Source organism: Gorilla gorilla, chromosome 8 (assembly GCF_029281585.2).
Source record: "Gorilla gorilla gorilla isolate KB3781 chromosome 8, NHGRI_mGorGor1-v2.1_pri, whole genome shotgun sequence".
NCBI lineage: Eukaryota > Metazoa > Chordata > Mammalia > Primates > Hominidae > Gorilla > Gorilla gorilla.
Genome location: NC_073232.2, coordinates 131,023,327 through 131,048,249, shown reverse-complemented (window position 1 = coordinate 131,048,249; position 24,923 = coordinate 131,023,327). Strand labels below are relative to the sequence as shown.

The following is a 24,923-nucleotide window of genomic DNA, read 5'->3' as shown; positions in this document are numbered from 1 at the left end:
AGGAATAAAATCAAACATGGAAAGAAATACTGAATACAGAATACTCCCCCGAGTGGCTACCCATCTTCACTGTAATCAGTAATCTCAGTGTGCAACTGTTGAGGCTTGAGTTTACACGGCAATAATCCTCTTACCTTCTAATCAAGATAATTCCAATAGCTTTGCAGTTAGACTTCCAACTGCATTATGCATTCACAAATTATTTCTTTGTCAATGCTGTATTGGTACAATTCTAATCTCCTAGGGATTAAACACAAGTATTCATTCTTCTTTATCCTAATATAGTTTATCTCCATCAAAGTTGAATTTTTATGTTTTCCATGCTAATTCCTTTGTGTAATTAATAGTCCATTTAAAATGAATAGCAATTAAGAGAAAACACCTATATGTCTGTATGTTGTCTACTACAGTCTTTTCTGATTCAATGAGTTCTTGACTACTTAGAAGAGGCATGTATAATTTTTGGATTTTTCTCATATATTTTTTCTCCTCTTCTTCCTCTTATTCACTTCTGAGCAATTTCATCCTTTACTAACAATGCCACAAATGCCAGGTTGGTATGATAGATGAAAAGATGTAAAAATTGCAATAATACTTTCTCTCAGGGACTAATGTATCGCATAGTACATGCTATGCTGTCAGAGTTGACTAAAGAAGAAAAGTCTTTTCAGCCAGGCACCATGGGCTACACCTGTAATACCAGAACTTTGAGAAGACAAGGTGAGCCCAGGAGTTTCAGACCAGCCTGGGCAACGTGGTGAAACTTCATCTCTACAAAAATTACAAAACTTAGCTGGGCATGGTGGTGCACACCTGTAGTCCCAGCTACTTGAGAGGCTGAGGTGGGAGGATCGCTTGAGCCTGGGGGGGTCAAAACTGCAGTGAGCCATGATCATGCCACTGCACTCCAGCCTGGGCAATGGAGCAAGACCTTATCTCAAAAACAAAAACGTCTTTTGATATAAAATAGGATTTCAAGTAGATTTAAGCTAGTCATACACTTATTCATTAAAAAGTATTGAACAATTACAAATAAATATTGTTTGGGAAAGTGACAATGTATTTAAAGCCATACAAAGACTAATTCTTAGTGACCAAGTCTCTGTAGCCGCCCCCCTCAATGTTTTAACTATTTTAGACAATTGGCCACATGGCATTTCATAATTAAACAAACATGGGTTATGTCTTTTATTTTTATTTTTTTTTAAGATGGAGTGTCACTCTGTCTCCCAGGCTGGAGTGCAGCGGCATGATCTTGGCTTACTGCAACCTCCGTCTCCCAGGTTCAAGTGATTCTTCTGCCTCAGCCTCCCAAGTAGCTGGTGAGAGGTGACAGCGTGCTGGCAGCCCTCACAGCCCTCGCTCGCTCTCCGCACATCCTCTGCCTGGGCTCCCACTTTGGCGGCACTTGAGGAGCACTTCAGCCCGCGGCTGCACTCTGGGAGCCCCTTCCTGGGCTGGCCGAGGCCGGAGCCGGCACCCTCAGCTTGCGGGGAGGTGTGGGAGAGGCGCGGGCGGGAACTGGGGCTTCCCGCGGTGCTTGTGGGCCAGCGTGAGTTCCGGGTAGGCTTGGGCTCCGTGGGCCCCGTGCTCGGAGCGGCCAGCGGGCCCCGCCGGCCCCGGGCAGTGAGGGGCTTAGCACCTGGGCTGGCGGCGGCAGAGGGTGTACTGGGTCCCCCAGCGGTGCCGGCCCACTGGCGCTGCGCTCGATTTCTCGCCGGGCCATAGTTGCCTTCCCATGGGGCAGGGCTCAGGACCTGCAGCCCGTCATGCCTGAGCCTCCCCCCGCCTCCGTGGGCTCCTGTGCAGCCCCAGCCTCCAGGACGAGCACTGCTCTCTGCTCCACGGCGCCTAGTCCCATCGACCACCCAAGGGCTGAGGAGTGTGGGCACAGGGCGCGGGACTGGCAGGCAGCTCCACCAGCAGCCCTCTTGCGGGATCCACTGGGTGAAGCCAGCTGGGCTCCTGAGTCTGGTGGGGACTTGGAGAACCTTTATGTCTAGCTAAGGGATTGTAAATACACCAATCAGCACCCTGTGTCTAGCTCAGGGTTTGTGAATGCACCAATCCACACTCTGTATCTAGCTAGTCTGGTGGGGCCTTGGAGAAACTTTATGTCTAGCTAAGGGATTGTATATACACCAATCAGCACCCTGTGTCTAGCTCAAGGTTTGTAAACACACCAATCAGCACCCTGTGTCTAGCTCAGGGTTTGTGAATGCACCAATTGACACTCTGTATCTAGCTACTCTGGTGGGGACTTGGAGAGCCTTTGTGTCTAGCTCAGGGATTGTAAACGCACCAATCAGTGCCCTGTCAAAACAGACCACTCTGCTCTCTGTAAAATGGACCAATCAGCAGGATGGGGGTGGGGCCAGATAAGAGAATAAAAGCAGGCTGCCCGAGCCAGCAGTGGCAACCCGCCCTGGTCCCTTTCCATACCGTAGAAGCTTTGTTCTTTCACTCTTTGCAATATATTTTGCTGCTGCTCACTCTTTGGGTCTACACTGCCTTTATGAACTGTAACACTCACCGCGAAGGTCTGCAGCTTCACTCCTGAGCCAGCGAGACCACGATCCCACCAGAAGGAAGAAACTCGGAACACATCCAAACATCGGAAGGAACAAACTCCAGACGTGCCACCTTAAGAGCTGCAACACTCAACTGCGAGGGTCTGCAGTGTCATTCTTGAAGTCAGTGAGACCAAGAACCCCCCAATTCTGGACACACTGGGATTACAGGTGCGTGCTGCCACGTCCAGCTAATGTTTGTATTTTTAGTAGAGACAGGGTTTCACCATGTTGGCCAGGCTGGTTTTGAACTCCAGACCTCAGGTGATCCACCCGCCTCGGCCTCCCAAAGTGTTGGGATTACAGATACCAGACACTGTGCCTGGCCGGTTATGTCTTTCTTGATTCTAATCAGTACGTACATAATTTTGCATAGATATATTCATTAGGGAGGCATTTATGAAGGGCTGGTAGTGGAGAGGCTGGGGTAAGGTTAGGTAATAGGAGTTCTAGGGGATTCCATACTTTGGCCTATAATGGAATTGTAGCCTACCCAGCACTTAAACATTCCCGATTGACTCCAATATTTGTTCCTCTATCCACTCCTTCTCCTCTCAGCCAATGTACTTAGGGAGAAGCTGATCCCATGCTAAGTTCCAGGAATGGGCCTTATTTTCCAGGAATGAATCCATACCCTTTCCAGTAAAGGGCTCTGGAATCCAGGTCTAAGTGCCATGTGATTGGTTTAGCAATGGACCAATGAGACACTGTGAGGAAGTTTCCTGAGGGCTTCTGGGAATTTTCTCATAATAGAAAGCTACCAGAATTCACAGGCCCTTTTCATCTTGACTTCTTGTCTATAGACATGAGGCCAGGGCCTGTGGCAGGCATTTTGTAGGCAGCCTAAGGGTGAAACATGCACAAGAGAGAACAAGACAAAGAACACCACAGAGAAGCAGAGCTCAGTAATGGCTGAGCCCTGCCCCATCTCCACCATTCCTAGACCTTCTCAGTCTCTTAGCCAATGAACAGCCTTGATTTTAAAGCAATTTTTATTTGAGTTTTTGCTTCTGGAAGCCAAAACAAACATTTTAACCTATGGAATCCCAATTTATACTTGGTTTTTATTTGTTAATCTTTAAGTTTCAGAATTCTTTTCTGATTATAAAAATAATACATACTTATTGTAGAGAACCAAGAAAACATTGAAAGATATAAAGAAGAACATTAAGACCATCCATAATCTCATTATCCCTAGATAACTGCTATTGAGTTTTGAGTTAGTTTCCTCTTTATGTATCCAAACTTACACAGAAATTTTACACATATATTTATCCTGCTTTAATGAAATTCACAGCCTAGTGGGAAATAGAAACAGACAAACAAAAACCGAACAAATAGATGAATTATCTGCGACTATGGAAGGTCACAGTAACTACTAACCTGTGTTCACTGTTTTTGGGTAAATGTTGCTAATAATGTTATACCCCATCTCCACAACCCAGAACAAATCAAAGATTTTATGTTAATAACTATTAAAATATAATATGCTCTAAAGTATAACAATGTCTCATAATGCCACAAAATCAACCAGTTACCAATATGTTCATTTGGTTTCCCTTCAGTAGGATTTCTTATAGAAAATTGTCCCATCAGTGACTGGTTTCGCTCAACTGTCATTAGGTCTTGTCACAGTAGTTTAATTACAGCAAAAATGAGTGTCTTATATTGATCATTTTGACAACACACACACAAAAGGTTCAGGATTCATCAGTGTGCTGGGTAAAAACCCTTGGAGCAGGGCCCTCAAGAGGATGGAAGTTACATTGCTATGATAGTACCAAGCCCATCAGTTCTAAATGTTTTCTAATTTCTATTATGATTTTATGACCCATGAGTTAATTGGAATAGTGGAAGTATGGGGCTTACCAGTTACCTTTTGGTTATTGATTTTTAACTTACCTATATAGTGACCAGAAAATGTGGTTACTATGATATAAATCCTTAGATATGTGGAGACTTGCTTTATGACACAGTATGTTCAATTTTTGTAAATGTTTAGCATATTCTTGAAAGGAGTGTGTATTCTATGGTCATTAAGGCAATATTCTACACGTATATATTAGATTAAGCTTGGTAATTGTGTTACTCAACTCTTCCAGTCCCTTAAAGATTTTTTTGGTCCCTTCGGTCTATGTATTAGTTTCCTGTAATCAGTTGCTTAACAAATTATCAGAATAGGTGGCTTAAAAAAACCGACATGAATTCTCAGTTCTGGCATCTAGAAGTCTGAAATCTACATGTTGGCAGGGTCACACTCCCTCCAGAGGCTAAAGAGGAAAATTTGTCTCTTCCAGCTTTGGGTGCTGTCAGCATTCCTTGACTTGTGAATGCCATCACTCCAATCTCTGCTTCTGTGGTTACATTACCTTCTCTTCTCTTCTACCTCTCTTTTATAAAGACACCTGTCATTGGATTGATGGCCCACCTGGATAATCCAGGATGATCTTCTCATCTCAAGAACTTTAATTACATCTGCAAAAGCCCTTTTTCCAAATAAGGTCATACTCGCAAGTTCTAGGAATTAGGATATGGACATATCTTGTGGGAGGCCGTATTCAACTCACTGCAATTAGGGAGTGAAAAATCACCTACTCTGATCGTAGATTTCTCTGTCTTATACTTCTGTTCATTTTTGCTTCATATGTTTTGTGGCCATATAGTCGCTATGATATAAATCCTTAGATATGTAAAGACTTGCTTTATGACACAGTATGTTAGAGACACTTTTTTGACTCTATCTTCCCTGTATATTGGACTTTTTTTTAAATGTAAAGACCCTTCTTTATCTCATCGCACTCACCCAGCCATCTACCTAGAGTCTGTTGATGATAAACCATTAGTTGTTTGTCTGAAACAGAATTTGCCTTCCTTCTGCCTCTCTTTTTGCCACCCATGTAATTCTAAGGTTTTATGTTTTCCCCTTCAGCATACCACTTAATTCTCTTTTCTTTTTTTTTGGAGACAGTCTCACTCTGTCACCCAGGCTGGAGTGCAGTTACGCGATCTCGGCTCACTGCAGCCTTGACCTCCAGGGCTCAAGTGATCCACCTCAGCCTCTAGAGTAGCTGGGACCATAGGCACATGCCACCATGCCAGGCTAATTTTTGTTTTTAGAGGCGTGGTCTTGTTATGCTGGTCTGGCTGGTCTCGAATTCCTGGGCACAAGCGGGCCTCCCATCTCGGTTTCCTCAAGTGGTTGAATTACAGGCATGAGCCACTGCGCCCAGCTCGCATTTTTTTTTTTTTTTTGAGATGGAGTCTCGCTCTGTTGCCCAGGCTGGAGTGCAGTGGCGCGATTTCGGCTCCCTGCAACCTCTGCCTCCCGGGTTCAAGCAATTCTGCCTCAGCCTCCCGAGCAGCTAGCTGGGACAACAGGCACGTGCCACCACGCCCGGCTAACTTTTTTGTATTTTTAGTAGAAACGGGGTTTCCCGTGTTAGCCAGGATAGTGTCGATTTCCTGACCTCGTGATCCGCCCGCCTCGGCCTCCCAAAGTGCTGGGATTACAGGCGTAAGCCTCCGCGCCCGGCCTGAGCCGCATTTTTAAAAGTTGGGTTGCTGGCCTTAGTGCATACAAGCGTAAAGGAATTTTAAAAACACACATGAATAACTCAAACGCATTTCTTTTTTGCGCCATCGTGCTATGTATGATTCGGGTTTTATTCTCGATTTTGTGCGTGTGTGTCGCGACGGCTGGGGACCGACCCAAGAGCAGTCGGACCACGGGCCGCCCAGGGCGGTCTCATCCGTTTATAACCTGCGACCCCGGGGCCTCTTGTGGTCCCGTACCTCCGTCCCAAGCAAAAGCCGGGGCTCTCAGGCACTCAGAGGTGCGAAGGCCCCGTAGACTTGGAGGACGCAAGGAAAACACCTCCAGTAACCCTGGCCAGTCCACAGCTACTGCCAAGACTGCTCCGCGCGAGTCCTCAGGAACCGGCGAGGGCCTCGTCGTCATGGTAACCAGATTGCGAACGCGCGTGCGCAAGACAAACACCTTTGTCACGTGAGGCCGGGCAGGGGGCGGGGCCGGCGAATGCCCGTCCGAACCCGTCGCGCCTCCCCTGTTAGCTCCCTGCCAGCCGAGGCGGGGCGAACCTCTGCCCTGTTGCGTGGGAGTGACTCACAGCTCCCGCCCCTTCTGGCTCCGCTTTCTCGCGGCCAGTCCCTCGCACCACGTGCCCTCCTGGCCGCGCCCCCAGCTGCCCTTTCCAAATGCCTGTTGGAAGCCGCTGTAAAATGTCGTGAGGAGCGCCGCTGCTTTACGGCTGCCTCTCCCAGACTAGAGCCCCGGAGCGCCCACCGCCGTCAGCCGCGTCTTCAAGCTAGTCGGCCCCGCGGAGAGCGAGAGACCCTGCGCACCGCAGCCCTCTCCACTGCGCCCATTCCTGCCCCCGGCGATGTAAGCTCGGGGAGGCAGCGGTGCCCGCTGGCCCGGGGTTGAGACAGGCGGCAGGTGCCTGTGAGGCGGGCGGGTGCCGGGGGCCAGCAGGATGGAGGAAAGCATGGAAGAGGAGGAGGGGGGCAGCTACGAGGCGATGATGGACGACCAGAACCACAACAACTGGGAGGCTGCGGTGGACGGCTTCCGGCAGCCCCTGCCACCTCCGCCGCCCCCCTCCTCGATCCCGGCCCCTGCCCGAGAGCCTTCGGGGGGGCAGCTGCTGGCGGTGCCCGCGGTCTCCGTGGACAGGAAAGGCCCCAAGGAGGGGCTCCCGATGGGGCCGCCGCCACCGCCGGAGGCTAATGGGGTGATCATGATGTTGAAGAGCTGCGACGCGGCCGCCGCCGTGGCCAAGGCGGCCCCCGCCCCCACCGCCAGCTCCACCATCAACATCAACACCTCCACCTCCAAGTTCTGTGAGTCCAGCCTTTCCCTGCAGCCTTGGCTTTTCTCCACCTCACTCGGACGCCGAATTCACCCCCTCTTGGAGAAAGCTCCGCTTCCTTTGTTTCAGGCCTGGGTCTTTTCTCTTCTCCCCGTCCGCCTTCGCCTCCCTGCCTCCTTCCCCCTCACCGTCCCCTCCCCCTCATTTGGTGTCTGCGGCCAGCGCCTGAGCGGCCCTGGCTTATTGTATTACCTGGCCTAGAGAGGCAGCCTGGTACACACGGAGCCCCAAGTTCTGTCAAGGCGATCCCTATCACAACTGGCAGTCTCTCAACATTGGGAAGCTCTTTTCGCACCCGTCTTCTCTTGAAGTTTCACCCTCAAAGTGAGGGGAAAATAAGGCTGTCTGAGTCTCGTTAGGGAAAGGCCTTCAGTCTTCTGCAGCCAGAGAGAGAGAAGAAATCTGGCAACTTGTGTTCTTGTGTTTTTGGCCAGGCTGTGTTAAACAAGTAAGGAATTTGAAAGTTGACCTATATCTACACCTTGTTCCTTCTCTACTGTGTTACACTTTTGCATCCTGCTAGGGAAATGAGTTGCTTTCCGATGCAGTGGCAGCTCGGACATCGTCTTGAAGCTAATAATGCATAAAATCACTTTTCAGAGCTTACACTTATAAGAATAAGCCTTTCAGGATGGGTTATGTCTTGTGTCCAAACCCAAGATTGGGTTGCATGTTGAACTTTATGTTAGTAGTCTGTCTTAACGCTCAATTGCACGCATTAAGATTTAAGACCAAAATCTGTTTTGTAATCCGAAACTGCCTCTGACCAGGATATATGTATGCTTCCATAGCTAGGAAAAGAATGTGGTTTTACTTTGGTTTGTGTGTATGTGTGCGTGGCGGTGGTGGTGGTGATAGGATGTTGAAAATGATTGTGACCATCACAGCCAGGTTTTTCTCTCCTATTATTAACTGCAAGTTTTGAATGGCATCTGGTAAAGCAACTGGAGAGTTCATTTCTAGCTACTAATTTTATCAAGCTGTACTTGTCCAGTTAGCTGTGCAGAGAAAATATTTGCCTTGATGCAGATAGTCGGAATCTTACACACTGTGTGTGGGAGCAGCGCGTAATTTTATTTGCCCCAAGATACTGCCTTAGTCAAAGACATTGATATGTACGTTTGGTAAGATTATATACGCAGTTTCTCCTTATTCATGATAATCATGTTTATATTGTATAGTTTGTGTGTTGAAGGCTGTGTTGTGGAACCAGACCTTCTGTAGAGTGGCAGAATGACTTCACCTGAGTCACGAAGGAAGACTGCCTTAGTAAAGTTCATTTGAAGAGTTCAAAAAAGAGCATAAAGTTAGGAACAGAAATCAGTACAATTGAGAACAAAAGGATTTGTCACACCAAAAGATTATTTTTGTGGAAAGATGGGTAAGCTAGGCAGACAGACCTCTGATAAAATCGACAAGAAAAAAAGATGCAAATAAATGAAAAATGGAAAATAACTACAAATATCAGATTAAAAAAAGAATGTTACGAACTTAGGCTGATGAATTTGAAAGCCTAAATGAAAAATACAGTTCTTAGAAAACTAGTAAATGTGTAAATTGGTACCAGAAGAAATATCTTGAACTAATAAACTGAAATGGTAAAGATCTCCCTTTTTAGAAGCTCTGGATCCAGATTCGCTGATGAGTTCCACCATACTTTAACACTTAATTCTTTTTGCAAGTTGCCCTGGAAAATAGAAAAAATACCAAGTTCATTTTATGAGGCTTGTGAAATCTTGATTCTAAAACAGATAAGGACGTGTAAGAAGAGAAAATTATAGGTCTGTTTTACTTAGCATAGAAATGAAAATACTGCAGAAAAAATACTCGCTCATCAAATCCAACAGTGTGTTACAGAGTCCTGATCCATAGAGTTAGTCCTAGAGATGAAAGCATGGTTTAACATCTACTTATCTAATTTAGCTCTTTAATAGACTAAAGGAAAAAAATTACGATTATCTCAATTGGTGCCCTGAAATCATTCAACTAGATCCAGCAGCTATTTATGATAAAAACTCTTGGTAACCTAGGAGTACAAGATAACTAGATAAAGGTCATTACCAAAAACCTTCAGTAAATAATAATACTTAATGGAGAAATTTTAGATACATATACTTTAAGATCTGTAACAAGATAAGGATGCTCCTGTCATTACTACTGTTTAGCATTGTAGGAAGGTCCTGGCTAACATTATAAGGAGCAAAAAAATAAGGTATAAAGATTGTAAGGGAAGCAATAAAAGTTATTATTTGCAGCTAATATGATCACCTATCTAGATGAACCATTAAAATCCAGAGAAAACTTAGAACTAGTAAGAGTTTAGCAGGATTGCTGGATTTAAGATAAACTTACAAAAATTTGATAGCATTTACTAAACTAGTGATAACTAGTAAAGATAATCAAAAGTAAATACTATATGCAATAATAGCAACAAAACTCTAAAGTCTCTAGGAATCAACCCGTGAATACGCAAGACCTTTAAAAAGGAAACTTTAAAACTTGAAAAAGAAACTAGAGGATAATCTAAATAAATGGTACAGTTTTCCTTGCTCTTGGATCAAATTACTTACAAGAATACTAATTTTCTCCAATTTATAAATTCAGTTTAAATGACGTCAAAATTACATTTGGTTTGACAAACTCAATAGCCTAAGTCTAAAATTTATATGGTGGGTGGGATAAAGTTTGTGAATAACAAAATCAATCTTAAAGATTTGTTTGGGGATGGGAGGCTTGCCTTTTTAGAACTTAAGATGTCAAAGCTGTAGTAAAGTGGTGTAAGTGCAAGAACAGAAAAATAGACCAAGGAAACAAATTGGAGGGCAGAGACTTACCTGGATACATATATAAAAGTTGGGAACTTTTTAAGTGGCATCATAAACCACTGGAGAAAGGAGTCATATGTTGTTAGGGAGAGTGACTCAGTATATAGAGAAAAAATAAATTTAATATCATAAATGGATAGACTCTAAATGAATTAAAGACCTAAATGTGAAAAGAAAAACCAAAGTTAATATTATTGAAAATGTTAAGCTCTTTCCCTAGGGACAGGGAAGTACTTTTTAAAGCTTCAAAAGTTTATAAAGGTGAAAAATTAATTATTTTGATTATATGAAAATTATTCATTTGGCAAAAGATGAAAGAATGAGAGAAGATATTTACAGTGCCTAAAATTAACAAGGGATGTTGATCTGACTAGACAAGGGACTACTTAACAAGAGGGCAGCAACTTCTGTAGAAAAATAGGCAAAGGATATTAATAAGTAGCTTATAGAAAGAATAGAAAACCCTAACAAGCATAAGAAGAGATGAATTTATTAATATTCAGAGACGTGCATATTAAAATAGTAATGGAAAAGAGTATAATTGGATTGTAAAACAAAGGATAAATGCTTGAGGTGATGGTATCGCATTTACCCTGATGGGATTATTACACATTGTATGCCTGTATCAAAATATCCCATATACCTCATAAAAATATATGCCTACTATATACCCACAAAAATTAAAGAATAAAATAGTAATGGAATGTCTTTTTCCACCTGTTAGGTTGACAAAAATTAGAAAGCTGAATGAATAGTGCCAAGTGCAATGGGGATATGGTAATACAGGAAAACGTATACTTGCTTGTGGGAATAGCAGTGTAGTGAACTTGTGAGATGTTGAGATGCCCGAAGTCTCTGTGGACCAGATAGTGGAAGATAGCTGCCGCGTTAATGTATCCCTCAGCTATGGCAGTGAAGGTATACTTTAGACGGTAAGGTGAAAACAGCTTCTGTTGGTTTCTAGTTTTGGGACAGAGATAAAAAGCATTTATTATCTTGATGGATACATGGTAGGTGCCAGGGATGGTGTTGATTTGTCACAGTGAAGAGACCATGTCTGGAACAGCAACTAAAATTGGAGTCACTCTGGATTTGATTGATGATAATCCACAGTCATGCTCCAAGACTCATCTCTTTTGCTCTGGCCAAACAGACCCATGAAATAAGAATGTCATCATTATCACCATTCCTTTTTTTTTTTTTTTTTTTTTGAGACAGTCTCGCTCTGTTGCCAGGCTGGAGTGTGGTGGTGCAGTCTCAGCTCACTGCAATCTCCGCCTCCCGGATTCAAGCAATTCTCCTGCCTCAGCCTCCTGAGTAGCTGGGATTACAGGGGCGCGCCACCACACCCGGCTAATTTTTGTATTTTTAGTAGAGATGTGTTTCACCATGTTGGTCAGGCTGGTCTCAAACTCCTGACCTCAGGTCATCCACCCGCCTTGGCCTCCCAAAGTGCTGGGATTACAGGCATGGTCCACCATGCCCGGCCCTCCATTCTTATTTTTAAAGTCTTTGACATTGATAGTGTTTTCTGTAGTTCCCACAGAGATGTGTTGTTTGTTGCTTCGAGTTTATTACTTTGGTAGGAAAGGGTACATCTAGCCCTTCCTATGTTGACATTCCTGACTTCACAGGTTAGGGAACCATGAACTAGTTTCAGAACTGGGGGAGTTAGTGTTACTACGGGTCCACCAGCCCTACTGTGAGATGGATTGAGGCCAAAACACCATTTATGTGACATCCATAAGCCCCTGATCTGCCTGGTTTACCATAGTGACGTTCCTGTCTGTTAGGGTTTGTATTGGCTTAGAGCCAGTGTTTATTAATCTTTGAAAAGTCTCAGTGATTTCCATTTCCCAAATGTACTATCTCCCTAATGAATACCTGCATGTTCTATTGGAAAAGGCTAGGAGGAAGACTTTAATTATGTGGGGTTCTTCCTCAGTGGAACTCATCCTCTTCTTTATTCCAGCATTTCTGTGTCTGTGAATAGGCTCATTGTGGGTTTTAGGTGAGGTTACATGGCTTTCCATTATGCCACTTAGGTGAGACCTCTGTTTAATATATCTAGAGTTTTTCTTTTCTGTCCATTATAACAGATCAAGTAATACCCCAGTATATTGCCTTTGTTTTCCTAAGGATATCATGGTTAGCCACCATGAGGGAGATCCAAGCCACCAGAAATCCAAGCCATTCTGCTGATCACTCTGGCCCTGCTGCCTCTTTAAATAATATGCCCATTTTATATCTGGAAGTTATTTCCACTTTGTCACTCTGGAAGTAGAACTATTCCACTGAAATCAGGGAACCTCTTTTAATGGCAATATTGCCCATCTTTAACCCAGAATTACAAGGGACAACCACCACAGCATTTTTTTCAGTAATTATATTTAATTATTTATATATTTCTCAGTTGGTGAAGGACCTTCTCAGAGCACAGTTTAGGGAGTAAGAGTGGGTTAGAACATGACAAATTTGTATTCCTTTTTTCATATGTCTGGACTCATTTCTCCACGTACTAAGTAATTTCTGTTCTGACTGCCTCCTCCCTCCTCCTAACTCTTCTTCCTTTTCCTTTCCTCTTTTTCCTGTGTCCATTTTCTTCCTCCACACCTCTTCTCCATTCAATATAGTGTACCCATTTTAGGTGTGCAGTTTGGTGCATTTTAACCCATGTCACCGTCTGGTGTGGAATTTGATTTTACCCTACTAATACTTAAAAGGTAGCCTATTACTATTACAGGTTGACTATCCCTCATCCAAAATGCTTGGGACCAGAAGTGTTTTGGATTTCAGATTTTTCTCGGATTTTGGAATATTTGTGTTATACCAAATGATTGAGCATCCCAAATCCAAAAATTCAAAATCCAAAATTTTCCAGTGAACGTTTCCTTTAAGCATCATATTGGTGCTCAAAAAGTTTCAGATTTTGGATTTTTGGATTTAGGATTCTCAACTTGTATTACTGGGTGCTGACATAAGATGGGGGACTCCTGAGTGAGAGATGAAGGAATTTATTTTTCTTGTCATAGCACACAGCATGAGAATTGCTATATTTGCATAGTTTCCCCTTCCCCCAAGTCCCAAGAGGGTGACATATTATGGCCAAGATGGATGCTCTCTCAGTGGTTCTGTGTTGCAGCTGAAGAACATCAAACCTGGGGAATCCACTACTTTTATAGAAAGCAGTGAGCAAGCCTGCTCTTTGTCTAGAGGGAGATGTTATCTCGTCTTTCAAGGTTACCAGGTACAGAATGGCCCAGGTTCAAGAGTGATTGCATTCCTGCCATACTCAATAAGACATGTCGGAGTGCGTGAGGCCCACGGAGGACTGTCTGTCCAGCAGTAATTACCACAACAACCAAGAGAACATTTCTGTCACCCTGAAATACTTCCCTATGTCTCTCTGTCTCTCTCTTTTTTTTTGGAGATGGGATCTCACTCTGTCACCCAGGCTGGAGTGCAGTGGCACGATTTCGGCTCACTGCAACCTCTGGCTCCCGGGTTCAAGTGATTCTCCCACATCAGCCTCCCGAGCAGCTGGGATTACAGGCACACACCACCACACCTAGCTAATTTTTGTGTTTTTAGTAGGGATGGGGTTTCACCATGTTGGCCAGGCTGATCTTGAACTCCTGGCCTCAAGTGATCTACCTGCCTTGGACTCCCAGAGTGCTGGGATTACAGTTGTAAACTACCATGCTCTGCCTTCCCTGTGTCTCTTTGCAGTCAGTTAACGCTGCCTGCTTCCTCCAGCCCCAAGCATTCCTACTGATCTGCCTTCTGTCACTGTAGGATTTCATATAAATGAAATCATACAATGTGTATTGTTTTGTGCTTGGCTTGTTTCTTATTCTGTTCTTGAGATTCTTCCACGTTCTCACATATGTCAGTTACTTATTCATTTTTCTGACTGAGGAGTAGTAGTTTTTTTTTTTTGGATATCCCAAAGTAGTCTTTTTTTTTTTTTTTTTGATTTACCAAAAAATCATTAATTTGTTGGTCATTAGGTTGATCATTTAGGTGGTCTCCAGTTTTGGCTGTCATGAACACAGCTGCTGTAAACAACCATGTACAAGGTTTGGTGTGGGTAAAGGTTTCATACAAGTGGAATTCCTTGCTTATATATTATTGATACGTTTAACTTTATGAGAAACTGCCAAACAATTCTTTAGGGTGGTTGCACCATTTTGCATTCCCATCAGCTGTATATGACAGCTCCAGTTGCTCCACTTACTTAATTGGCACTTGTACTGGTTAGGCTCTGCATTCTTGGTATTGTCAGTCTTTTAAAGTTTAGCCTTTCTAGAGCATCGGTCCCCACCAGGGACCAGTTGCGTGGAAGAGACAATTTTTCTGTGGACTGGGGGATGGTTTTGGGATGAAATTGTTCCACCTCGGATCATCAGGTCTTAGAGTCTGGTATGGAGTGCACAACCTAGATCCCTTGCGTTATAGGGTTGGCGCTCCTTTGAGAATCTAATTCCTGCGCTGATCTGACAGGAGGTGGAGCTCAGGTGGTAATGCTCGCCGGCCCACAGCTCAGCTCCTGATGTGTGGCCTGGTTCCTTACAGGCCACCGACCGGTTCCTGTGGCCTGGGGTTGGGGACCCCTGTTCTAGAGAATAAGTAGTAGTATCTCTTTGTGTATTTATTTTGCATTTCTCTTTTACATGTGCCGTTGGCTTTTTCATGTGATCATTTGCTTGCCTTATAATTTTGTTTGTGATAGTCTGCTCACATCTTTTGCTCATTTCTTTTGTTATTTGTCTTAATGTGTTTAAAGAATTCACTATAAATTTTGGATACAAGTTTTGTCAGACAACTATTATTACTGTTTTCTCTCTCTGGCTTGTCTTTTTTTTTCCTTAACGGTGTCTTCTGAAGAGTACATGTTTTTCAGTTTTGATGATGTCTAAACTGTCAATTTTTTCTTCTCTAGCTGTTGTTTTTTGTATCCTAAGAAATATTTGCCTACCCCAAAGTCAAGATATTATCTGTAATTTTTCTTAGCAGTTTTATGGTTTTAGCTTTTACGTTTAGGTCTGTGATCTGAATTATGAGTTGATGTCTGTATAGTGTGAGATAAGGATCGAGGCTCCTTTTATTTTATATGGATATCCAATTGTGTTGGCACTATTTGTTGAAAAGACTATCCTTTTCTTACTGAGTTACTTTGGCAACTTTGTCAGAAATAACTGACCATGTATGTATGGGCATCAGTTCTATTTCATTAATCTTATTTAGTCCATCAGATTTAGGATTGTTGCATATCTTCTTGATGAATTGACTGTTTATCATGATGGAATGTCTGACTTTATCCTTGTTAATATTCCTTACCCTAAAGACTCCTTTTTTTTTTTTTTTTTTTTTGAGACAGTGTCTCGCTCTGTTGCCAAGGCTGGAGTGCAGTGGTGCGATCTCAGCTCACTGCAAGCTCCGCCTCCTGGGTTCACGCCATTCTCCTGCCTCAGCCTCCCGAGTAGCTGGGACTACAGGCGCCTGCCACCACGCCCAGCTAATTTTTGTTTTTTTTGTATTTTTTTTTAGTAGAGATGGGGTTTCACCGTATTAGCCAGGATGGTCTCGATCTCCTGACCTTGTGATCCACCCACCTCGGCTTCCCAAAGTGCTGGGATTACAGGCATGAGCCACCATTCCCAGCCAAGACTACTTTTACTTGTAGGCATTCCAGGTTTTTTTTTTTTTAAGGGTTATTGTTTGCATAATGTATCTTTTACCATCATGTTACTTTTATTTTTTGTGTAAAGTACATTTCTTGTAGACAACATATGGTTGGATCTTTTTTAAAATCCAGTCTGACAACCTCTGCTACCATTGTGTTTAATGTAGTTACCAATATGGTAGGGTTTAAATCATATTGTCTTGCACTTTTGTTTACTCTTTGTCCATCTGTTATTTAAAAAATGTTCCTCTTTTCCTGTCTCCCTTTTTTTTTGAGACAGAGTCTCGGTCTGTCGCCCATGCTGGAGTGCAGTGGCACGATCTCGGCTCACTGCAACCTCCACCTCCCAGGTTCAAGCGATTCCCTTTCTCAGCCTCCCGAGTAGCTGGGATTACAGTCATGTGCCACCACACCCAGCTAATTTTTGTATTTTTAGTAGAGATGAGGTTTCGCCGTGTTGGCCAGGCTGGTCTTGCATGCCTGACCTCAGGTGATCCACCTACCTACCTCGGCCTCCCAAAGTGCTAGGATTACGGGCATGAGCCACTGGGCCCAACCCTTTTCCTGTCTTCTTTTTTGTTATTTTTATGATTCAGTTTTGTCTCCAGTTTGGCTTATTAGCATGGTTGTTTTGCTCTTTGGGGGTTACTCTAGGATTTATGATTATGAAAGTTTAACTTATAACAGTCTACCTTCAAATATTATTAGACTACTTTACTTATAATGTAAAAATCTAATAGCAGTATACTTCCATTTATCCACTCCTGTCCTTTATGCTATTGTTGTACATTTTAACTTTAATATATGTCGTAATTCCCCAAATACACTGTCATTAATTTTGCTCAAAACAGTCACGTATCTTTTTTTAAAAGTTGGAATGAGCCGGGCGTGGTGGCTCATGCCTGTAATCCCAGCACTTCGGGAGGCTGAGGTGGGTGAATCACAAGGTCAGGAGTTTGAGAGCAGCCTGGCCAACGTGGTGAAACCCCGTCCATACTAAAAATACAAAAATTAGCCAGGTGCAGTGGTGTGTGCCTATAATCCCAGCTACTCAGGAGGCTGAGGCAGGAGAATTGCTTGAACCCAGGAGGTGGTGGTTGCAGTGAGCTGAGATCGCACCATTGCACTCCAAGCTGGGCGACATGACGAGAATCTGTTCCTGCCCCGGCCCCCCAAAAAAACTTGGAATGAAATTTATGTAACGCACAATTAACTATTTTAAAGTGAATAATTCAGTGGCATTGAGTACATGCCCAGTGTTGTGCAACTACCTCTATCTAGTTCCAAAACATTTTCATCAACCCAAATTAACATTCCATACCCATTAAGCAATTAGTTCTGTTTCCTCACTTCTCCCTGCCCCTGCCATCCACCAATTTGCTTTCTGTCTCTCTGGGTTTACCTATTCCAGATCTTTGTTTTTTTTGTTTGTTTTTGTTTTTGTTTTGAGACGGAGTTTCGCTCTTGTTGCCCAGGCTGGAGTGCAATGGCGCGATCTCAGCTCACCGCAACCTCCACCTCCTGGGCTCAAGTGATGCTCCTGCCCCAGCCTCCTGAGTAGCTGGGACTACAAGCATGCGCCACCATGCCCGGCTAACTTCGTATTTTTAGTAGAGACGGGGTTTCTGCCATGTTGGCCAGGGTGGTTTCAAACTCCTGACCTCAGGTGATCCACCCTCCTCGGCCTCCCAAAGTGCTAGGATTACAGGCGTGAGCCACTGCACCCGGCCTCCAGATCTTTCATATGAATGGAATCATACTGAGATTTCTTTGAAATAATAATAAACTGGAATGTAAGTCTTTTGTATTTACCCAGATAGTTATCATTTCTGTCTCTCTTCTTTCCTTTGTGTAGATGGAAGTTTCCACCTCTTATTTTTCTTCCCTCTTTAGAACTTCCTTTAATATTTCTTATAATGTAGTTCTGTTGGCCTTCAATTTGTTCAGCTTTTGTCTGCAGAAATCTTTATTTTATCTTCATTTTCTAAGGATATTTGCTGGATATAGAATTCTAGATATACAGCCTTTTTTTTTCTTCTATAAATACTTTAAAGAGTCTTTCCATTGTCTTCTGACCTGCATTGTTTCTTTTTTCTTTTCTTTGGAGACGGAGTTTCTGTCTTGTTGCCCAGGCTGGAGTGCAGTGGCGCGATGTCAGCTCACTGCAACCTCCACCTCCCGGGTTCTTCAAGCGATTCTCCTGCCTCAGCCTCCTGAATAGCTAGGACTACAGGCAAACGCCACCATGGCCGGCTAATTTTTGTATTTTTAGTAGCAACAGGGTTTCACCATGTTGGCCAGGCTGGTCTCGAACTCCTGACCTTAGGTGAGCCACTGCACCCGGCCTTATTGTTTCTTTAATAAATGTCTGTATAGTCTTATCTTTGTTTCTCTATATATAATATGCCCCTTTTTTTTCTGGGTACTTTTAAAATTTTTACTTTATCTTAAGTTTTCAGCAATTTTTTATGTTCTTTTTTAGTGTTTATTTTTTGGATTTGTGGGGTTTTAGAATTTGTCAAATTTGGAAAATTATTCATTATTTTTTGTCAGAACCTCCCTGCCACTAGTTACACATATGTTATAACACTTGTTATTGTACCATGAGTCACTGAGGTTCTGTTCATTTTTTTAAAGATTTTTTTTTTCTTTTTTACTCTCTGTGCTTTAGTTTGGGTAAGTTTTAATGCTGTGTCTTCATGCTCACTAATGTTTTCTTTTTTAGTATCTAATCTGCTGTTAATCCTGCTCTTAAATCAGTGAGAGTTCCAACTGTTTTTAATGCAGGCTGACAGTCCAGGTTTCAGTTAACCAAGCAAACTGTTAGAACTGTATCCAGTTTCTTGAAGTAGTATAGTGAATAAAGAATCTTTAGTAAGTGCATTCCTTTTAATGACTTGTTGCGTCTAAAGTTCTTTCTTCATTGTTCAGCACCCTCACAATCCATTCCCACATGTATTCCCAAGTTTCTGCCAGTATAATGTATTAAAGTCTTATAGTTCTTTTGGAATGTAAGCTGTCTCCTATTTATTTAGGTTTGGTACTTGTTCCCTTGGGAAATCTGATTCTACTTAGAGATCTAGAGACAGTGAGTTCTGCTTAGAGAGAATCTTTTTTGTGAGGTTTCAGGTAATATCATGGCAGGGTCTTTAATCAAGTAAAGTTAGTCTCATGTTGGGAGGGGGGTGTGTAAGCAGGGTTTCCGTGAGGTCAGGGTTTTCAGATTGATCATACTCCACCAAACTGGCCCCATTCGTGCTGGGATTACAGGAGTGAGCCTCTGTTCCCGGCCGAACTTCAGGATCTTATTGGGGATCTTGTCTTGCTATTTTTTGACCTGCATCATATAAAATGTTGTTGATGAAACTGTAAGAGAAAGGCATTTTAATGTTTACTTAAGGCCCAGTCCCAAATCTCTAAAGAAAATGAATACTGTTTATTTACTGTAAACTCTGTAAACCATAGACCATATGTATTCACATTGTAAACTGTTAAGCACTATATAAAGGTTGATTGTTAATATCCTTTTATGGTATGTCTTGACAGGGCAAACTGGCTTTCCATTTTTTCTTCCTGCTTTTGTGGACATTCGGTTATTAACCTCTATAGATAAAGTTGGATAGATGTGTAATATGTAGTTGCAGGTATGCTGATTCATCATCTGAATGATTTTTTATTAAGTGGCATTTTATTAAGTGTTTATTGTATGCCAGAGTAATATTTTAGCCTCTGGTAATGAAGACACAGTTGAATGTGGGAGGTGATAGAAAGGTAATTATAATACATTATGATTAAATGCTATAATAAAGCTATGTATTTGGTAGCATTCAGGAAAGAGAGTCTTTATAAAAATAAATAGAAGTTGGCCAGGAGGATAGGGGGTGGGGATGGGGAAGCTGGACTGGAAGAGACTTCCTTGCAGAGGGGCAGCCTGTGCCAAAGACCCAGAATTGAAATTATTTTTGGAATACAGAGTAGGAGGAGAGACTGGCTCATGTTAAACATGGATGGATAGAAAGGGCTAGATAGTGAAGGACCATGTTAGTGGAAGGATTTTCTTCTGTAGTAATGGGAGGTTTTAAGGGAGACATTTGTCTTAGTGTGTTAATTTAGAGCGGATAGAGAGTGGAGGCCTAGGGGCTAGTTAGGGTGTTACAATTTCTGTAATCTAGACAAAAGATGGAGACTTGAACAAATAAAATTTTAAAAGATAAGAGGTTTCAATTTGGAGATATTTAGGGACTAGAATCTACAAAATTTTGGGGGTGAGGAAAGGAAGATGAAGATTAAAGACTGCTGGTTTGGATGATGGGTAGCTGTCAGTGCCTTTGACCCAGACGTGGAAGGTATAAAGGTGTGAAGTGAGGGGGGGTGTGTGTGTCTGTCTGTCTGTCTCTTTTAAGGTGTCTATGGAACAGTCAGGTAGAGAGGTCCAGAAGCAGTTGGTAAATTCTGCATTTTCTCATTTCCTGTGCCTTAGAATATTGGAGATATTCTGAAACAAAATTTTACCCTGAAACAAAAATTTAATTTCAATAGGTTTGCTTTTCCATTTCTGAGGATTTGAGATTCACCAAACTCTTTGTACTTAAAAAACAAAAACAGTACTTTGCTCTTATTAAAGTAATACAGGTTTATAATTTTAAAACTCAAATTATGCAAAAAGACACATAATGAAAATCAGTGGTTCCTTTCCCTACCCCTTCCCATTCCTGGACCCGTTACTCAAAGTCAGTCATTTAATTACGATTCATTTAGCTGTTTCTTCTGGTATTAGCCACACATTTCAATGTGGTGATATTGTTACTGCTTAATTTATCATTTTTAAATTACCTGTTGACTTCCAGGATTTAATTCTCTTATACCTCTAACATACCTTACCTTTCTAATTCTTCTACTATCACAGTTTTTTGTTTTTTGTTTTTTTTTTTTTTTTGAGATGGAATCTCACACTGTCGCCCAGGCTGGAGTGCGGTGGCGCGATCTTGGCTGACTGCAAGCTCCGTCTCCCGGGTTCACGCTATTCTCCTGCCTCAGCCTCCTGAGTAGCTAGGACTACAGGCGCCTGCCACCACGCCTGGCTAATTTTTTGTATTTTTAGTAGAGATGGGGTTTCACTGTGTTAGCCAGGATGGGGTCTCGATCTCCTGACCTCGTGATCTGCCCGCCTCAGCCTCCTAAAGTGCTGGGATTACAGGCGCGAGCTGCCGTGCCTGGCCACTATCACAGTTTTAAAAAAATTTTTATTTATTTTGAGACAGAGACTCATTCTATCTCCCAGGCTGGAGTGCAGTGGCGCGATCTCGGCTCACTGTAGTCTCTGCCTCCTGGGTTCAAGAAATTCTTGTACCTCAGCTTCCTGAGTAGCTGGGATTACAGTCATGTGCCACCATGCCTGGCTAATTTTTGTATTTTCAGTAGAGATGGGGTTTTGCCATGTTGAGCAGGCTGGTCTTGAACTCCTGGCCTCAAGCCATCTGCCTGAGTTGGCCTTCCAAAGTGCTGGGATTACAGGTGTGAGCCACTGCAAACGGCCACAATTTGTGGTTTAATCAGTAAGCCATGTTTACATTATAGCTATGTAAATATTCACGGAAGGGCCTAAAGTGTACTGAGATTACATTTTATTTTACATAGAATGTTGTTGTTAGTTGCCTTGTTTGTATTGGCAGAATTTTTGTTGAACTTACTCTTTTTTTTTGTTTGTTTGTTTTTTGAGATAGAGTCCTGCTCTGTCGCCCAGGCTGGAGTGCAGTGGTGTGATCTCAGATCACTGCAACCTCTGCCTCCCGAGTTCAAGCAATCCTCCCACCTCAGTCTCCTGAGTAGCTGGGATTATAGGCGCATGCCACCACACCCAGCTAATTTTTTTGTACTTTTAGTAGAGACGGGGTTTCACCATGTTGGCCAGGCTGGTCTCTAACTCCTGACCTCAGGTGATCCATCTGCCTGGGCTTCCCAAAGCGCTGGGATTATAGGCATGAGCCACCGCACCCTGCCAAACATACTCTTAAAACTTTTCAACAGCTTTGTTAGATTCGCCATGTACCTGTCACTGGTGTTTTTGAAATGCTCAAACAAATCAGCTTTTGTTTTTGTGAAGCTGTTAGTCCTCTTGTTTCTGTTTATTGCTTAGGGCCAGTGCACAGTTGCCACTCAGGGACTTCCCAGATACTTGGAATGATTGCTTGTCTTCCTTTTTATTGATGAATTTCTGAGTATGTATATAGAGCATATCTTCTAGTCATTTCCTGAGAGTGTGTGGATAAAGTTTCAGGTCTTGGCATATCTAAAAATGCTGCTTTCACACTTGATTGATAGTTTGGGTATAGAATTCTTAACGGAAAATAACTTTTCCTTGGCATTTTAAAAGTATTGCTTCATTAACTTTAAGCACGCATATTAAAATGGAGAAGTCAGGTGCCATTTGTTTTTTCCCCTTGAGAAAATTTCTTAGTTCTGTTTTTTATATTAATGTGTTAATATTTCTCTCCCTTTACATTTTCTCTATTCTGTTTTCTCTGGAATTATTGGTAGTCAAATGTTAAATTTCTGTTTTGATCTTCTGTTAACTGCATTTTGCTACATCCCCTTTCTCGTAAAGCTCTGGGAGATTTCCTTGATGTTGTATTTTTAACACTGACCTTTTTTTTTTGAGACGGAGGAGTCTCTGTCACCCAGGCTGGAGTGCAGTGGCATGATCTCGGCTCACTGCAAGCTCCACCTCCCGGGTTCACACCATTCTCTTGCCTCAGCCTCCCGAGTAGCTGGGAATACAGGTGCCTGCCACCATGCCCAGCTAATTTTTTTTGTATTTTTAGTAGAGACCAGGTTTCACCGTGTTAGCCAGGATGGTCTCTATCTCCTGACCTCGTGATCCGCCTGCCTTGGCCTCCAAAAGTTTTGGGATTACAGGCGTGAACCACAGCGCCCAGCCTTTTTTTTTTTTTTTTTTTAAGAGCACTTGGATTGCTTCTTTTTTGTGACACTGTTTTTAATTTTTATCTTACCTTTCTGAAGATAGTAATTACAGTTTTTAAACAAGTTCTATTCTCTGGATTATCTTTGTTTTTAGCTTTTCAAATTTGTTTTGATCTCTCTTGTCTGAGACTTTCTACAAATCTTTGGTGATTCTTAGTTGTCTATCCATATTTAAAAGTGAAAAAAGATAATTGCTAGCTCTGTGTTTATAATGGGCCTTGTCAGATTTAAGTATTGGGCTTCATGTTAGGTTGATTGAATGCAGAGCTGCTATTTTGTTGAGGAACTGCCAAATATTAGTATGTGAATGTCTTTTCTCTGGGACTGTTTAGTTTCTCTAGAGAAGGATCTTCCATTCTGAGAGAATGGCAGAATGGATAGGTGGGGGTGGGGGGGGGCGGAATAAAGCATATTTTTCCTGGCGCACAGCATTCTGGAATGAAAGGAGTGGGGCTAGATGTTTGAGCATTTCTTACGCTGACTTCTGCTTAATCTGCCAGTTCTGTGCTTCTCACTCCCTCACAGTCCTGCCCTGCATGTTTCTAGATCTCAGAGTTCTAAGCCTTTGTCTCTCAGTTTCTCCACAGAATAATCCTTCTCGGTTCTTTTTACCGTTGAGTCTGCAGACTTTTCTATTGCATCTTCCACCCATTTCCAAAAATGCCTGTTCATAGTATTATGTCCTCAAGTCCTGATCTTCTCAGGGGCCTACAGGGCAAGGTTTGTTTACCCACCGTTGGTATCCACCTCAGCACCTGCTTCAAGCTACTGCTTCAAGGTTCAGACTCTACTGGGCATAATGCCAAGGAGAGATTGACTTATTTAAATCTTGGAAGACACCATGAAATTTTAAAACTGTCATAGACCTGCAGTTAGCATAGTTTACACCTATGTAATCTCAGTTGAGCAAATACTGTTCTGTTTTGAATTTTGAGTACTTTGAATTTTATGAGATTTTGGATTAGGTGGAGTTGGAGCTAAAATGGATGTCTTGATAGCTCTTGAACTTTCCGTGTATGTATGTATGTCATAACATGTCCATTTTAGGAACTGTGTCACAGGCTCCTGTGTGATGTTGTAATGGTAGAACAGTGTTGTATAGTAACTATTCTAAAGGAACATAGATCATAGATCTCAATCTGCTGGTAGGCCACTACAGCTAGGTTTTTTTTTTTTTTTTTAAGATAGTAGTGATGAAGGAAGTTTCTACTATTTTATTACATTTCCTCTAATTGAAAAATGTGTAGATTTCTAAGCAGTAAAACAGTAACTGTGTGTTTGCTCTACAAGTTTTACAGTGTTTTGGGGGACGAGGCACTTCATTTGAAGCAAGGCAAAGGAGGTTTTATACGGCTGGTATGTTATAAGGCTTATCTGGACCAAAATGTTGTCTTGTTATGGGGTGGGGAGCATAGAACCCTTAAAGAGTGTGTTAATGAGAACTTAGATAAAATAAAAATAAGACATCAGTGTCATCTGGTTGTTGTCATCTGAATGTAATGATATACTGAGGAATGACTAACTCATGATCACAGTAGACATTTTAAATTGTCCATAGTGTTTAAATTGAATTATGCAAACCATAAACCCTAAAATTTAGAAACTTCCCAAACAAATACCTAAAGCACACAACTTTCAAGAGGCTTTAACCTACTTTAGAAATAATTGCTGCCCTCTTGTACTGGCAAATCAAAATATACCTGAGTAGATGGTACAGGTTTTTTTTTTTCCCCCTCCTAATAAGGAACAGGATATGTTAAAGTACTGTCATGCTTTGCTTAACAACAGGGATACATTCTGAGAATTCTGAGAATTGTTCTGTTAGGCGATTTTGTACACTGTGGGAACATCATAGGGTATACTTACACAAACCTAGGTGGTATAGCCCACTACACACTTAGGCTATATAGGATATAGCCTATTGCTTTTAGGCTACAAACCTGTATGATATGTACAACATGCTACTGTACTG

At 42.3% G+C, this 24,923-nt stretch overlaps 1 protein-coding gene across 2 annotated transcripts in view; it reads left to right on the top strand.

Annotated features, from left to right (window-relative positions):
* Positions 1 to 6,148: 6,148 nt before the first annotated feature.
* The window catches only part of CACUL1 (CDK2 associated cullin domain 1), a 76,182-nt gene continuing 57,407 nt past the window's right edge, over positions 6,149 to 24,923 (top strand). Inside the window, exon 1 of one of the 2 annotated variants that reach the window (XM_004050175.5) lies at positions 6,149 to 7,430. In XM_004050175.5, the coding sequence (XP_004050223.1) occupies positions 7,064 to 7,430 (367 nt within the window). In that variant the 5' untranslated portion in view covers positions 6,149 to 7,063. The remainder of the gene's footprint in view (positions 7,431 to 24,923) is intronic. The other variant, XM_019035280.4, reaches the window with a different exon arrangement.